This window comes from Pygocentrus nattereri, chromosome 16, assembly GCF_015220715.1.
Source record: "Pygocentrus nattereri isolate fPygNat1 chromosome 16, fPygNat1.pri, whole genome shotgun sequence".
NCBI lineage: Eukaryota > Metazoa > Chordata > Actinopteri > Characiformes > Serrasalmidae > Pygocentrus > Pygocentrus nattereri.
In genome coordinates, this window is record NC_051226.1 from 18123582 (window position 1) to 18141169 (window position 17588).

General features: G+C 41.4%; 3 protein-coding genes and 1 pseudogene across 3 annotated transcripts; all 4 read left to right on the forward strand.

Moving 5' to 3' along the window:
- The first annotated feature begins 379 nt into the window (after positions 1-379).
- Positions 380-1182, forward strand: LOC108427980 (claudin-like protein ZF-A89). The gene has a single exon (XM_017698612.2). It carries the CDS (start codon positions 433-435, stop codon positions 1066-1068), a length of 636 nt encoding a protein of 211 aa, XP_017554101.1. The 5' UTR covers positions 380-432; the 3' UTR covers positions 1069-1182.
- Positions 1183-4443: 3261 nt separating this feature from the next.
- Positions 4444-6144, forward strand: LOC108427924 (claudin-like protein ZF-A89). Its single transcript, XM_017698511.2, has one exon. The coding sequence runs from the start codon at positions 4988-4990 to the stop codon at positions 5549-5551; it is 564 nt and encodes a 187-aa protein (XP_017554000.1). The 5' UTR covers positions 4444-4987; the 3' UTR covers positions 5552-6144.
- A 5151-nt stretch (positions 6145-11295) lies between these two features.
- On the forward strand, positions 11296-12628 carry LOC108427925 (claudin-like protein ZF-A89). The gene has a single exon (XM_017698513.2). It carries the CDS (start codon positions 11403-11405, stop codon positions 12042-12044), a length of 642 nt encoding a protein of 213 aa, XP_017554002.1. The 5' UTR covers positions 11296-11402; the 3' UTR covers positions 12045-12628.
- A 3688-nt stretch (positions 12629-16316) lies between these two features.
- Positions 16317-17579, forward strand: LOC108427983 (annotated as a pseudogene).
- Positions 17580-17588: the final 9 nt, after the last annotated feature.

Genomic DNA, 17588 nt, shown 5'->3' on the forward strand with positions numbered 1-17588 from the left:
TATGGCTTCTACACCCACCTAATGCACTAAATGAGTCGTGCTGCTAACAGCTGAACATAAATGGTTTTCTATTCAACACATGAAGCACTATTTAAGTGTGGAAGACGTTATGTCATAATTACCTAATGTCCTTATGTCATAAAAACCTAATTAGTGCACTACATACGGAGTAAGGTGCTAGTTGAGATTCAGCCTTTGTTTTGGGCTGGAAGACTTAGAATTGAAGAATGGGAATGGAAGTGAAGGGGTGTGGCCTTTAATTGTTTCTAACTAAAGACGACACGTGACGCAATTAGCCTTAATCATCAGCCACTAGGCCTCATTAGGAGGTGAGGCCAATATAAGGAGCCAAAGCAGCACAGCTCGTCACATGTCTAGCTTTTTCTTCCACACCAGTGCCAACATCCACTACCAGAGAAAAAAAAAATCGTAATGGCGGGTTCAGGATTGCAAGTTCTCGGTCTAGCGCTCGCGCTGATTGGCTGGATCGGCGTCATCACGGCGTGCGCGCTGCCCATGTGGAAGGTGACCGCGTTCATCGGGCAGAACATCGTGACCGCGCAGACCTTCTGGGAAGGCCTGTGGATGAACTGCGTGATGCAGAGCACGGGGCAGGCGCAGTGCAAGGTCTACGACTCCATGCTGGCGCTCCCGCGGGACCTCCAGGCCGCTCGCGCGCTCGTCGTTATCTCCATCCTGGTCGCGCTTGTCGGGCTCGCGCTCGCGGTGGTCGGCGGCGACTGCACAAACTGCGTGGAAGACGACTCGGCCAAAGCGAAGGTGTCGGTGACGGCCGGTGTGTGCCTCGTGGTGGCGGGCGTGTTGTGCCTCATCCCGGTGTCCTGGTCGGCCAACTCTGTCATCTCAGACTTCTACAACCCGCAGCTGGTGGACGCGCAGAGGCGCGAGCTGGGAGCGTCTCTCTTCATCGGCTGGGGTGCCGCCGCCCTGCTGCTCCTCGGGGGCGCGCTGCTCTGCTGCCGTTGCCCCAAGGATCAGTACCGCGGGTACTCTGCCAAATACACTGCGCCCAGGTCAGCCGCCAACGGCAATGGAGCTTATGTGTAGGCCTGAACTCCTCAGCCTGGACTGAAACACTGACTCTTTCAGTGTGCTGTAGGAAGACTTGATTGTTTTAATGTATTTTTAATTATTTTACCTAATAAATTATGCAGACTTTAATTTGTTTTGCAGTAATTTATCTAGTTTCTCAGTTGTCAGGGTTACTTGATCTCTAGGACAGGTTGGAGGAAATGACAGCTTTGGCTGCATTTCTGATACAACAGCACTTTTATTAGGAAGGCTCATACCCAGCCATCGCCTTGTTCTCTTAAGATGTCTAGACACATCTTAAGACGTCTTTGGAAATCTTGAGGCATGTTTTAAGAAATGAAGACACGGATCTTAAGATGTCTTGACCAACATACCAAGATGTCTCAAGACCTAGGATGCACAATTGATTTATTTTCCCTGGAAATTTGAGTCTTTAAGTATGGCTACTTACAGGCTAAACTTAAAGGTGACCTATTATGCTAATTTGCAATGTTCATAATTTTATTTTTGGGCTCTCTCATACTGCAAATCTCTACTCACCCTCTGTCTGAAATGCTCTGTTGGAGCTCCTTTGTCTAAGCCCCTCCATCCTGATGAGCCCAGTATGTTCTGATTAGTCAGTTCACTCACTTGGTTCTGACTGGTCAAGTGCCGGAGTGGTTCCGCCAAGGATGCTGAGCTCGCTGGTAGGTGGGTAGTAAGGGTTGTTATGGGATTACATCATCTCCTAACAAAGGAAAAGGGCTGGGGAACTCCAGCCCTCAGGCAGCTGAGAAAAGTGGTTTCTGTGGAAGAGTTTCTCCCTCTGGTGTATACTTTCAGCTTTTGTATCTTACATGCACAAAAAGCTACATAACACACTAAAGGAAAGGATTATATATTCCCTTTATAAGTAGAATATAATGTACAGTATTCATACTAATCTAAAAACTGACTTGGGCATTTAGTCCGCAAAGAAATGTGACAAGGCTTTAAATAATACCTATGCATGAACTCCAGCGTGGCACCCAGCTCATATGCATAGGTGATGTTCAGACAATGACGTTCAGTGCAGTGAAAGAAGCATCAGGATAAGGCCACTTGGGTAAGAGCCCAGTTGAATGTTGACAAAGATCCACACTGCCACCATACTGGATGAGGCCTAAAGAGAGCATGTTCCTTTGGAAGGGCTGAAAAAGTTGATTAGATAATTCACAAATCTGTTATTTTATTCTCTAGCATGCCTCAGTCAACACGTGACGGAAATGATCACTTACTGTTGAGGCAGGTGTGGGCTTTGTACTGATACCTGTATCTGTTAAAAGCTGTGTTGAGAATTCCACGTATTTTCCTGTACAATTTCATCATTAAGATACAAAACAGTTGCTTGATAAATGTTCCACTGTGGAAAAACTTCACAATCAGTCAGAGTTGTTCACAGTGGCAGTGACAAGAACCAGATATTGAATAGTTCAATGCCTCTAATCTCTCTCAGAGAATTCTTACATGAAATGATTAAGAGCTAAACTATATTACAGTATGTTTACCATATGCTGCTTGTAGTGTAAATTCATAAATATTGCTATAGTCTGTGAGCCCATAGGAGTTACATGAGTTCCCCCCTTCCATCGACCCACCACCAATGGGAGGGGCGGTAGTAGGGGTTCGGTGCTTTGTGGATCAGGCAGTGGCCAAAGGCGTGGGCCTTGGTGTTCTGATCCTCGGAAACTGGCTTTTGGAACTTGGAATATTACCTCACTGGCGGGGAAGGAGCCTGAGTTGAGTGAGGTTGAGAGATACCGGCTAAATATAGTCGGGCTCACCTCAACACACAGCTTGGGATCTGGGTCCAATCTCCTTGAGAGGGGCTGGACTTCATTCTTTTCTGGAATTGGCCATGGTGAGAGGCGGTGGGCAGGTGTGGGCTTTCTCATAACCCCTTTACTCGGCGCCTGCATATTGGGGTTTTCTCTGGTGGACGCGAGGGTAGCTTCCCTATGCCTTCAGGTTGGGGAAAAGGTCCTGACTATTGTCTGTGCTTATGCACCGAACAGCAGTTCAGAGTACCCAGCCTTCTTAGAGTCCTTGGGAGGGGTGCTTGAAAGTGCTCCTCCTGGAGACTCAATTGTCCTACTGGGGGACGTCAATGCTCACGTGGGCAACGGCAGTGAGACCTGGAAGGGTGTGATTGGGAGGAATGGTGGGAGGAATGGGAGGAATCTCTGATCTTAACCTGAGTGGTGTTCAGTTTTTGGACTTCTGTGCAAACCACAGTTTGTCCATCACGAACACCATGTTCGAACACAAGGATGTCCATAAGTGCACATGGCACCAGGACACCCTAGGCCGCAGTTCAATGATTGACTTTGTAGTCATGTCATTGGACTTGCGGCCATGTTTTTTGGACACTCGGGTAAAGAGAAGAGCTGAGCTGTCAACTGATCACCACCTGGTGGTGAGTTGGATCAGGTGGTGGGGAAGATGCCAGTCAGACCAGGCAAGCCCAAACGTAAAGTGCGGGTTTGCTGGGAAGGTCTGTCAGAAGAACCTGTCAGACTGATCTTTAACTCACACCTCCGTTAGAACTTTGACCAGATATCGGGGGAGGTGGGGGACATTGACTCAGAATGGGCCATGTTCTGCTCCTCCATTGTTGAAGCGGCTGACTGTAGCTGTGATCACAATGTAGTTGGTGCCTGTCAGGGCGGTAATCCTCGAACTCGGTGGTGGACACCCCAGGTGAGAGACGCCGTCAAGCTGAAGAAGGAGTCCTACCGGACATGCTTGGTCTGTGGGACACCAGAAGCAGCTGACAGGTATCGGCAGGCCAAGTGATCTGTGGCTTCAGTAGTCACCAAGGCAAAAACCTGGGTGTGGGAGGAGTTTGGTGAGACCTTGGAAAGTGACTTTAAGTTGGCTCCGAAAAGATTCTGGCAAACCGTCAGGCAACTCAGAAGGGGAAAGCAGTGCGCCATCAGCACTGTATATAGTGGAGATGGTGTGCTGTTGACTTCGACTGGAGACTTCATTGGGCAGTGGAAGGAATACTTTGAGGACCTTCTCAATCCCACCGACACGTTCTCCAGTGAGGAGGCAGAGTCTGGGGACATGGGAATAGTGTCTGGATTGGCAGACTGGAAGTCCCTTGATGTCACATTTCATTCCATATTCTCAAGGTTCATGCCATAATATTTATGTATAGTTATGTATATATACTGAAAAATGTACATCTTAAGGTCAAACAGCATGAGCTATATACTGCAGACTAGATAGGTACATATTCTCATAAATTTTGATGAGCTCTTGGCTGAAAATATGGTCAGTGCATATTAAAAAAAGATGTATTTTCAGAAAATTCATATTAAAACTAGTTGCAAAAAAGTTATATAAGTAATAAAGTTAAATAAGTAATAAACATGCATGCATGCAGTCACCAGGAAACAGCTCACTGTCTGTGGAAATGAAAATTAAAGGGAGAATTCGAATTTGTTTTGCTATAGCACAGACAGGGTAAACTGCTCTTTGAATAGGCTACTGCTAACCCATCTTTGTGTAACACTGAGAGCAGAATTTTGATACCTGCCCTGTAGTTGAACAATGAAGTCTTTTCTTTCTGCTCTGTTCCCACCCTCTCAGTGCCGCTCTTGCGTTCCCTCTTTCTAGTGCACACATACTTGCTTGCCCAAAACCTTTCCCTCTCTCTCTTGTTTACTCATTCTCTCTCTCTCTCTCATTCTGAGAACAAAGAATCAAGCCAAGCAGGAAATTTGACCTGAGTCCTAAAAAAAAAAAAAGGTAATCTCCACCCCTTCCTGCTCCATCGCTCTTTAAAACATCTGTGAGCTGCACCATGGAAATTATTTTCTTGCGATTCATTTGCGCTGCTGTTTGAATTGATCTCATGCGTCAATGACATGGTGAAAGCTGAAGAATTTGGCTAACGTGTTTGTGGAAGATGGGAAGACAACTCTTAGCAGTCAGCCTGGCTATCATAGGCTTCCTGGGCACCATCCTAATATGTGCTCTGCCCATGTGGAAAGTGTCAGCCTTCGTGGGAGCCAACATCGTGACAGCGCAGGTGTTCTGGGAAGGCTTGTGGATGAACTGTGTGATGCAGAGCACTGGACAGATGCAATGCAAGGCATTCGACTCTGTTTTGGCTCTCTCTCAAGATCTCCAGGCCACTCGAGCCTTGATCTCGGTCTCCATCGCTGTTAGTGTGGTCAGCATTGGTTTAACTGTCATCGGGGCCAGATGTACTAACTTCTACCGTGAAGACCGTCACGCCAAAGCCAAGATTGGGATACTAGCTGGAGTGGGCTACATTATTGCAGGGCTACTGTGTTTGATAGCTGTTAGCTGGTCAGCATACACAATCATTGTGGGCTTCTACAATCCTCTAGCTACAACAGTGAGTAGAGGAGAACTGGGGGCCTCTATCTATGTAGGATGGGCAGCTGGTTTCCTCCTTGTTCTGGGAGGCAGCATTTTCATCAGCTCATACTCCAACAGCTGCTGATCACTAGAACAGAAGGATTTTCTTCAAGCTATGAAAGAAGTGGATGGAGATGCCCCCTCAACTTTTTGTAGGCCTAGCTGCTTTATGGACATAGTACTAGAAAATGTAAAGCAGATCATTTTACTGTTTCACTGAAAGGAACTGGAACAATAAAAATAGTCACGTTCATATTGCAACATGCTGAAATGAACTGAAGGTTTACAGAAAAGGACTTTCAGCTGTTTCTGTTTCAAGGAAAACAGCCTTATTAGCTTGTTGGTCTATCAACAGGATTATAATCATTTATGTTGGAACATTATATTTGTTTATATGGACTACAGTGTCTTTGGTATTTTGTAGTTATAAATGAATGCCAGATTTGAAATGAATGAAATTAAAATTAAGTACGGTGCAAGATTAAGAAAGATGCATTGCTAGTGCCATTAAGAGATTCCAACTAGCAATTCATAACTTACAAATGTCTCACCAATTGCCAAATGCACTTTTGCAGTAAAGTGCAAAGCAAACTTAATATTTTGTGAGATCAGCAGTTTTATCTGACTCTATATACATTTATCTCTGAAACAGTATGTGAATGTGGAGATTGTACAATAAAAATAATTACAGTAAGCAGACATTCATGTCATTATTTGGTACTTTAAAGTTTCACAATTATCCAATTGTCATTAGGATACACTAAAGTGTAACCAGCAGTATAGCTGACAAATTAGTCTGTATTATACTGACAACATAAAACACCTTACTCAGCTTTCCACACACAAGCCTAAAAGACTGAAAAGCCTAAAGTGAAAAGTTATGCAATATATTAAAAAGGGTCCATATCACATGAAAAAACAAAGTTCCTTTATATTTTTCAAATAAAATAATGTGAAATAGTACACACACACTGTTAATTCCATACAGCCCATATATATATGTATACTAAGCAACAAAAACAAGTCATTCTGAATGAACTGTTTCTGTCATGTACATTTACATAATGTGTTTACATGTATTTGCAAATTTGCATACATTCATGTGAGCAGAAATGTGTCTGCCAAGCCCTGACTGACATGTCCGATTTTAAACAAGGAGACTGAAGAATATGCAAGGCTGGAGATATCCCCAAACTAAGAGCCTTCTTGCACTAGATATGATCAGGACATGAAGCACATGTTAATGTAGGGTTAAACAGGCTCTTTAAGACTAAACTTGTTTTCCAATCTCTATCCACAATATAACATAAATTACTTATAAACTAAACATGTTTTTCACTCTCTATTCAGTGCATAATCAGTCCACAGTTAAAATGCATGTTCAGAAACTGAACACCAGGACCAACTCTAAACGTGGGCTCTAGCTAAATTCTATTGTTAGATAGGTGTTAAATAGGTTAAAATTGGACCTAAAGCTGCCTGTCCATTATATAAGGGGAAGAATGTTTCTAAGCATATAATCCAGCAAGTACCTCATAGCTAGTACATGGAGCAACTTCATGCCTTTATAGAGCTTTTGAAAAATGTAGAACACTGACCATTTCAGAGCTGCAGCACCATCTGCTGAACAAAGCCTCTCCTAGTCTGATTTCATTTGTACACCCGGTTTCTACATTTCCTCGAGAACTATAAGCAAACCTATGTCTCCTTTTCTCTTAGCAGAGAACTTTGTGTGTTTATCATAAACGTCCAAACAAAGTTGACATTACAGAAAAAAGTGCATGTGTATATGCCTGTGTGTGTATCTTCCATTGTCCAGAGTCTCCCCTGTCCATCTTTACAACTATTACTATTACAATTAACATCTACATTCTATGTTCAAAGCATTTCCTAAAGTCAACATATTAATTGTATTCATTGCTTTTTGTTGTTATGAACATCATACCTGAATATCATACCTGTTCCTAACTAGAATACAGTGAATGCTAAAGTGCCACTGAGTAGTTATACTGGTCACATCCATTATACAACAATTAAACCAGATATTTAGAATACTGCATTGAAAGTACTTGATTCAAAGATGTATACAGTGAGGTGAAGTAAGTATTCACACATTTTTTCACTGCATGTATCCACAATCAACAAAAAATGATGTATTCATAAACTTAAACTAATACTGATGAAAAACATTTTCAGACACTTCAAATAAATAACATTAGCAATTAAAGCTACACATCCACTGTAAGAAGTAATTAGCTTTGTGCAGCATTATGGTTAAGTTTTGGCCTTTTCCTACTTGGCAAAGCTTCCCAAATATTCTCAAGTTACAAGGGCCCCTCTGATCCCTCTGATGGACTCGCAATTTCAAAATCTTCCATGGATATTTTAGTCAGAAGATTGTTCAGGGCATGCAAACACCATAATCTTTTTAAAAATGCTATCTTGAGTTATTTTGTCTGTATATTTGTGTATGTTTCTTGCTGAAACATTCATCTTCTTGGCTGAATTCTCCTCTAATGTGTCCCCAGTACATCGCTCCATTCATGTGTCCCTTGATGATGTGCAATGCCCTAGTACTGTATATCATGATGCTCCCACCTCCATACTTCACTGTGAATATATTGTTCTTGAGATTGTATGTGCAGCCCTACTTTGTCCAAACATGTCAAACTGAATTATTGCCAAAGAGTTCAATTTTTGTTTTGTCAGACTACAGTACATTGAGCCTCATTCACCAACCGTTCTTAAGAAGAAATTTATTCTTAAAAGCCACTTCTGCAGTTTTCACTAAGATTACGACATTCACCAAGATTTTCATGTGGGGGATTTGTTCTCAGGTGAGAACACAATCTACACACCCTCAAGAGGACAAAAGTGTGAACAATTCTGAAGTAGACCTTTCCTGTGACTTTTCTCAAGAACAAATTTAGGAAGATATGTAGTGATATATGGTGAAAGAGGCCTATTGTTTCAAAATAGTTCTAATTTGTGAAAATGCTTGTGTGCAGATTTTACATGTGCATCTTTGTGCTTCTTTTTCAGGAGAAGAGTTTAATATAGTAGAGGAATGGAGATGATTGTGGTGCAGTTCATTGCTTATTGTTCTCTGTGTAACTGTTGTTCCTGCTGCTTTCAGGTCATCTTGATGCTCTTTTCGAGTGACTGCTGGCTTCTCTCGTACCTTCCTTATTATTCTGTGAGTGTATTGTGAAATCTTGCCATGGATAGGGCTGCCCACTGCTCTAGGCAAGTGTGCTTACTGCCCCCTAGTGTGTGTGTGTGTGTGTGTGTGTGTGTGTGTGTGTGTTCACTAGTGTACATGTATGTGGGTGTTTCACTGCACGAATGGGTTAAATGCAGAGGTCTAATTTTGCAGTGTGCAAACACAGTGACAAAAGGTTGTTAATTCAATTGTTGCTTAATTTCTTCCCAACCAGTGGCAACATTTCACAACATCTCAGCATATCTAGAACTTGATTTATTTTAATGTAATCTTTACATATATTTTTAATATACACTGCTCAGAAAATAAAGGGAACACAAATAACACATCCTAGATCTGAATGAATTAAATATTCTCATTGAATACTTTGTTCTGTACAAAGTTGAATGTGCTGACAACAAAATCACACAAAAATCAATGGAAATCAAATTTATTAACCAATGGAGGCCTGGATTTGGAGTCACAGACAAAATTAAAGTGGAAAAACACACTACAGGCTGATCCAACTTTGATGTAATGCCCTTAAAACAAGTCAAAATGAGGCTCAGTATTGTGTGTGGCCTCCACGTGCCTGTATGACCTCCTTACAACGCCTGGGCATGCTCCTGATGAGGTGGCGGATGGTCTCCTGAGGGATCTCCTCCCAGACCTGGACTAAAGCATCCGCCAACTCCTGGACAGTCTGTGGTGCAACGTGGCGTTGGTAGATGGAGCGAGACATGATGTCCCAGATGTGCTCAATCGGATACAGGTCTGGGGAACGGGCGGGCCAGTCCATAGCTTCAATGCCTTCATCTTGCAGGAACTGCTGGCACACTCCAGCCACATGAGGTCTAGCATTGTCCTGCATTAGGAGGAACCCAGGGCCAACCGCACCAGCATATGGTCTCACAAGGGGTCTGAGGATCTCATCTCGGTACCTAATGGCAGTCAGGCTACCTCTGGAGAGCACATGGAGGGCTGTGCGGCCCTCCAAAGAAATGCCACCCCACACCATTACTGACCCACTACCAAACCGGTCATGCTGAAAGGTGTTGCAGGCAGCAGATCGCTCTCCATGGCGTCTCCAGACTCGGTCACGTCGGTCACATGTGCTCAGTGTGAACCTGCTTTCATCTGTGAAGAGCGCAGGGCGCCAGTGGCGAATTTACCAATCCTGGTGTTCTCTGGCAAATGCCAGCCTGCACGGTGTTGGGCTGTGAGCACAACCCCCATCTGTGGACGTCGGGCCATCATACCATCCTCATGGAGTCAGTTTCTAACCGTTTGTGCAGACACATGCACATTTGTGGCCTGCTGTAGGTCATTTTGCAGGGCTCTGGCAGTGCTCCTCCTGCTCCTCCTTGCACAAAGGCGGAGGTAGCGGTCCTGCTGCTGGGTTGTTGCCCTCCTACGGCCTCCTCCATGTCTCCTGATAGTGCCTCCAGCCTCTGGACACTACACTAACAGACACAGCAAACCTTCTTGCCACAGCTCGCATTGATGTGCCATCCTGGATGAGCTGCACTACCTGAGGCACTTGTGTGGGTTGTAGAGTCCGTCTCATGCTACCACGAGTGTGAAAGCACCACCAACATTCAAAAGTGACCAAAACATCAGCCAGAAAGCAGAAAGGTACTGAGAAGTGGTCTGTGGGCTCCACCTGCAGAACCACTCCTTTATTGAGTGTGTCTTGCTAATTGCCAATAATTTCCACCTGTTGTCTATTCCATTTGCACAACAACTGTGAAATTGATTGTCAATCAATGTTGCTTCCTAAGTGGACAGTTTAATTTCACAAAAGTTTGATTTACTTGGAGTTATACTGTGTTGTTTAAGTGTTCCCTTTATTTTTTTGAGCAGTATAGTATATAAATACTTTTATACAACACTTTGGAAAAAATATATGTAAAAGTTATATAAAAATAACTCAAGTTCTATATATTAATGCTGGAATGTTGTGAAAATTCCCTATCAAATTATTTTATGTCTTTGTTTATGCTTCTGAATAGACACATTTTATTCATATTTATAATGTTTATAGACAAATGTCTGAAAGTCAAGCAAAAATGTCTGAATACTGTTGGCATTATTCATGTCATATATTTTAATAATGTGAAAATGATGTACACATTTTCAATCACGTTTGATGTGTCACTTTTTAATGTAATGAACAACTGCACTGTATATGTGCTGCTTAAACAAGACAACTGTACAGGAAAGTTTAAAGCTGTATGCAAATGTTTAAACACCTGTGGTCAAATGACATATTTTCTTGAAATGAAATTAAGCACACATCCCCTACAGGGAACATTTTTCCCAATATGCTCAATTCAGTAAATAAATAGTAATTATGTTTTAAAATGTGCAGACATATGTTCTAAGGATGTGTTATTAATTTTTTACTTTTTGCTCAGTGCTGAAACATTTGCGTATGACTATGAGTATGGGGTAAAGGCATGTTTGGAGTTTCCGGTGAGCCTTCTCAAACCTGGTTTTATTTACATTTCTCAGAACGTCTGTTGGTCAGCATCAAAAATCAAGTCCAACTGGATGAGCATAAAACTGGTTAAGTGACAAAGAAAAGTGCATGTCCTACATAGACTCCTCCCACTGCTTTTTAAACTAAAGCATTAAAGGCAAGTAACCAAAAGTCACATTGCATGCACTGAGAGAAGAACGGAGAAGCAACTTGGTTACTGCCTGAATTTCTCTTCTCAAAGCAAACGTGAAAATGGTGTCAAACAAGCGACAAATGTTGGGCCTCATTCTGGCGCTGATTGGATTTGTGGGAATCATTGTTATTTGTGGTTTGCCAGCCTGGAAGGTGTCAGCTTTCATCGGGGCCAACATTGTGACTTTCCAGATCTTTTGGGAAGGCTTATGGATGAGCTGTGTGGTTGATACAACAGGCCAGTTGCAGTGTAAGGTTTATGACTCCCTCCTTGCTCTTCCTCAGGACCTACAAGCCGCTCGCGCCTTAGTGGTCATCTCACTAGTTGTTGGAATCTTTGGAATTGTCCTTGCAACCATTGGCGGGAAGTGCACCAACTTTATAGAAGATGAGAGCTCTAAAGCTAAGGTTGCCATCGCTAGCGGCATCTTTTTCATCATCACAGGGCTTCTCGTCTTCATTCCAGTGTGCTTGACCACAGATGTCATCGTCAGGGATTTTTACAACCCGACCATTCCTGATGCCCAAAAGAAGGAACTGGGAGCTTGTATCTATATTGGTTGGGGGTGTGCTGCCATGCTCTTCCTGGGTGGAGGTCTTCTCTGCAGTTCATGCCCTCCAAAAGACGACACTCATGGAAGTATTTACAATGTAAAATATTCTCAGCCCAGATCTGTGACCAGCGGCAAAGCTTATGTTTAAGAAGGATAATCAGTAAATGTTTGGTCACTTTGGTGGACTGCTAAATTGCTTAGGCAATGGACAGTTTAATCAAAGATGTTTAATGACTGCTCTATGTCTGTTAACCTTAAGTCTGGTGAGTAAGCTGAAGAAAGTATGCTTTGAGTCAAAAAGACTAAGAGGTTATAGAAGGTTGTACATTTATGTGGGCTTTTTTTGGGTTGGCCAAGAATGAATATACTCACAATATGGCAAATTCATTAAAATCAAAACTATTTAATATAGATCTTGTGATATATATTTACTTGGTAAATTACTAGGTTGCATACTATATTATGTATTTACTAAAGATTCTTCACTGAATTACTAATGTCTTTAAAGATGCTTTGTGACTTTTTATAAATGCACTGCTGTCAGAAGAATTTTTGTAAAATGTTTTTATTAAAACTGTTCATTCTCAAGGAAATGTTTCACTATATGTTAAAATGAAGTATAAAAAGAGCTTTACAAAGAAGTATTTTTGTCTTCTGATATTAATAAATACTAAGACATTAACTGAATTGCACCTTTATGCTATAATCAGTAAATCATCATTTTCCAACTCATTGTTGTACCTTCTTTATTTAAACTTCTGTTTTAGAACTCAGTAGTGTGATTTTTAATTGGTTGTGTGATATAGCACAGTTCATGTGGCTACAGTAATGGTATACCTGATTAACCATCTTCAATCACCAGAAATGCTGTTTTATGTTTATGTTTATATATTTAGTAGAACTATTACAGAAATGTAGCATGTTGTCATGCATCAGAAGATACGGATAGGGTTATCCTTTTCTCCATTAGTCACTGGGTGGGGCAATATCTTTAGCATCTCTGATCTGATAGCGTTTCAGCACGAAACATTTCTTGTTTTTACCCTGCAGAGGTAAGAGTTTCTCATATATATATATATATATATATATATATATATATATATGTATGTATGTATAGATATAGATAGATCTTTTAATTGTTTAATTTTGTAGAAAAAAAGTTCATCACAGAGACATGCCACAAAACTTTTATTTTTTAAAAATTCCAACCTTCTGTCATTAAGAAAACAATAAAAAAAAAGAAATATAATTGCTGTAGTCAGTCACAATTCTGTTTGTAGATCAAGTAAAGGAAAAAAATATGGACTCACTAAATTCTGAGGAAAATATTATGGAATCGCTCTGTAATTTGCCGTTCTAAAAGAAACACCTGCATCAGATTAAATCTGCTATTTAGTCTTCAGTTAAAAAAGAGTGCTCACACCTTGGAGAGCTGTTGCACAAAGTGGATTGACATGAATCATGGCTGCAACATGAGAGATGTCAGTAGAAACGCATCCATCCATCCATCCATCCATTATCTTCCGCTTGTCCGGGGTTCGGGTCACGGGGGCAGCATCCTAAGCAATGAAGCCCAGACCTCCCTTTCCCCAGCCACTTCCACCAGCTCTCCAAGGGGGATTCTGAGGCGCTCCCAGGCCAGCTGGACGATATAGTCGCGCCAGCGTGTCCTGGGTCTTCCCCGGGGTCTCCTCCCAGGTGGACTCGCCTGTGACACCTCCCGAGGGAGGCGTCCAGGAGGCATCCTAACCAGATGCCCGAACCACCTCAGCTGGCTCCTCTCGACGTGAAGAAACAGCGGCTCTACTCCGAGTCCCTCCCGGATGACTGAACTTCTCACCCTATCTCTAAGGGAGAGTCCAGACACCCTGCGGAGGAAACTCATTTCGGCCGCTTGTATTCGCGATCTTATTCTTTCGGTCATTAGTCAGTAGAAACAAAGGAGAGAATTATAAAACTTCTTCAAGTAGGTAAATCATCATGGAATGTTGCAAAAGATGTTGGTTGTTCCCAGTCAGCTGTGTCTGTAATGGGATTTACATACAGAAAAGCCAAACAAAGCCATCATTAACACATAAACAGAAAAGAACAGTGGGCTAAAGTAAAGCAATCATATAACATCAATGGCATGGCCTGCAAATAGTCCAGATCTCAATCCAGCTGAAAATCTCTGGTGGGAATTGAAGAAAATGGTCAATGATAAGGCTCCAACCTGCAAAGCTGATCTGGCAACAGCATTAACAGACAGTTAGAGACGGACTGATGAAGAACACTTTTTCTCATTAGTTAAGTCCATGCCTCTGAAAATTCAAGCTTTTATAAAAGCCAGAGGTGGTGCAACAAAGTACTAATGGTGCAGTGTTTTTCTCATGATTCCATAATATTTTCCTCAGAATTTGTTTTGTTAATGGTAGAAGGTCAGAATTTTGAAGAAATATAATATATATATATATTATATTATATATATATATATATATATATATATATATATATATATATATATGGGTCATTCCATGGAAATGGCACATTTTGAGTCCTCATCTCCTCTTTAGGTGTATTTATCTACTGGGTCACAAAATCTATATTTTAACAGCTTTACACATACATTGAAATATCTCCTTTAATACAGTGTATTTTTTTTATTTGATCTTTTTATGAGAACTCTTTATTTATTTATTTTTGCTGACACCACCTATTTTGTCATGTCCCTCATGGCCTTCAACGAAAGTATACTTAGAATATACCAAATACAACTATAAAAAAGTCCATATATTTTGATGTCAACCTAAACAACTGTCTGTGTTTAATTGTTTGTGATATTATTTTTCAAAATTAATTGATAATTATTTATTAAAATCACATTATTTAGTTCTGTACCTAAGCAACCCCTCAACCCTGTAACACAAATGAATCTCCCCCACAAAAACAATGGTATGATCCATATGATCCATATACATCAAGAAGTGACATCACTCAAGTCTTTTGGACAACAGGACAGCAAAGACAGGCAAGTGGCTTCCTTCTTTTATTTAATTTTGGTCATTTATCTTGTGATATTGTGGTCGCCAAACTCAGTGACTCAACACCGTCACATGAAAAAAAGATAGAAAAATATTACTTATAAAAAAAGTTTTTTTTATTTCAAAACTATATGCTAATTCTGAATCTCATGCATGCCATGTGCTCTCTCTCTGGTATACAGTATGTAGAGCAGCGGCCATTTTGTGCAAAAATCACAACCCCGTCACACTCAACCCTGTTACATGTTTGACTGTGAGGTATACATATCAATGATACATTTAAGCAAAAAATTTGAAAATGTCAAAGTCCAATTTGAACCATTCTAGTGGAATGACCCATATATATATATATATATATATATATATATATATATATATATATATATATATATATATATATATTTATATATATATTATATATATCACAGAGTTGTGATCAGTCACAAAGCAGTACATACAGTACAAGGTGACACAAAAACAAAAAATGAGATTCACTTTTTGGTGATAGTTAATTATTAACATTATGGTAAGGGTTAGATTTAGGAGTAGGTGCAATTTTAGGATTAAACTTAAGATTAACCTTAGATTTAGGGTTAGGTTTCAGGTTTTATAGTATATATAACATTCAACTTAAAGTTCAGGAGCATTTAATTTATAGGAGTATCTAGATGGAGTATCTAGAAAGCATCTACAGAGATCTATCAACATAAAGTGTTACCAAAGTGTAATTCTCTGTAGAATTAATTGTTAACTGTTTATTGAGTAGACTGAATCGGCTGGGTCAGTTTTACCTACATAATAAAACACAATTAGAGCAACTCGAGGACAAATTTAAACAAACAAGCTCCATTTCTGTAAGGCTTACAGAGCTAGTTGGTGGTAACTGACAATATCTAAATTGGGAGAAAAACTGGGTCAAAAATTTGACAGCCCTTCCCCCCCTCACTAATAGCCACCCCAGGCCCACCTAAACAGCTCATGGTCCACCTTTATTGTCCACAAGTGAAACAAGAATCTGGTTTGGCTGGTAATGTGTAAGTTTAGACTGATGGAGGCATGGTTTGTGTAGAAGCATGCACCTCCTCTCTTACTCTTTTTCTCTTTAGCTTGGTATAAGTGCTTGATCAGCTAGTACCCACATGGATACACTGCCTGTGACAGGAAAGGTGTGCTTGTGTGAGAGAATATACAAACTTAATAAGACGCACAGTTTCAGTGACAGCTTGTGTCTGTTATAAGGAAAGAGAGAGAAAGATCGGTTCATCAGAAAGGCATCACTATACAAGGAAGGTATAAAAAGGCTTTAGCACACTGTAGCTCAGTACAGCAGATAGGCAAAGCACCGTGCAAATAACTCTGAGGACACCTGCAGCTGTTTGCATACAGTGATCCAGAGAGAAATGGCTTCAATGCGCATGCAGATGTTAGGTAGTATCCTTGCCCTGTTGGGCTGGGTGGGGGTTCTTCTGACCTGCATCATGCCAATGTGGCGAGTGACTGCCTTCGTAGGAATGACCATTGTCACCTCAGAGATCATGTGGGAGGGCATCTGGATGACCTGTATTGTACAGAGTACAGGTTATATTCAGTGCAAACCTTACGAATCCATGCTGGCACTCAGCACTGACCTGAAGGCTGCTCAGGTCCTGACAGTGGGATCCATCCTGATTGGCGGATTGGGCCTCATCCTGGCCTTCATTGGAGGAAAGTGCACTCGCTTCCTAGACTACAGTGGCATGGCAAGAAAACACAGGAGTTGCCACTGCTGCTAGGTGTCACACTGATCGTTGCTGGTCTGCATGTGGCCTGGTTCCTGTCTCCTGGTCTGCTATTGCTGTGGTCCAGGCATTCTACAACCCTCAGATGACTGATACCCAACGCAGGGAAATAGGAGCGTCTATCTACATCGGCTGTGGTGCATCCATCCTGCAATTCCTAGGCGGGGGCTTGCTCTGTAGCTCTTCCTGTGATGTAAAAGCAGAGGATGAAAGCCCCTCAGTCAAGTATGTGATTGTACGTTCATCCCGTGCTGGATCTAGCAATGGAAGTTCACAGCAAGTCAAGATCACCAAGCTGGCACAGAGTAGAATACCATCTGAGAGGTCTCAACGGAGTAATGGAGAATCAGCCAATCAAAAGCAAGATAAACCAGCTTCTGCAGGATCCAAGAAGAGTGGGGCGTGGACCACAAAATCACAGCTTCCACAGCAGAGTCCTGAGAAGAGTGAGGGGCCATTAACAAAGTCCCAGATGGTTCACACAGACTCTGATCAAAGTGAGGCAACTTCTCAATTAAATGAGTCAGCTTCAGCAAATCGTGAAAAGACTTACATCTGAGCTGAAAAACCTTTAAAGTGCCGTAGGAAGGATCTTGGAAATATCTGGTTCCAGATGAGGCAATAATCATTCAGGTGGACATTAATTCTAACAAAGCACTGTCAATTAATTCATGAAATAGAAGGAATTCCACAATTGGATTCATGAAACAGCAGTACTCAGTGTAGTATCTCTATGATTTACAAGGCAGTGAGCACTTCGGAAGAATCTGTCAAGTGACTAAGAAAGACAATTTAACAGTCTCAGTGGAATAGTCCAATGGAACAGGCACTTTATAAAAATAAAACAAGCTTATGTATCCAGCTGAAATAAATACCTGATAATAGCAAGCCAAA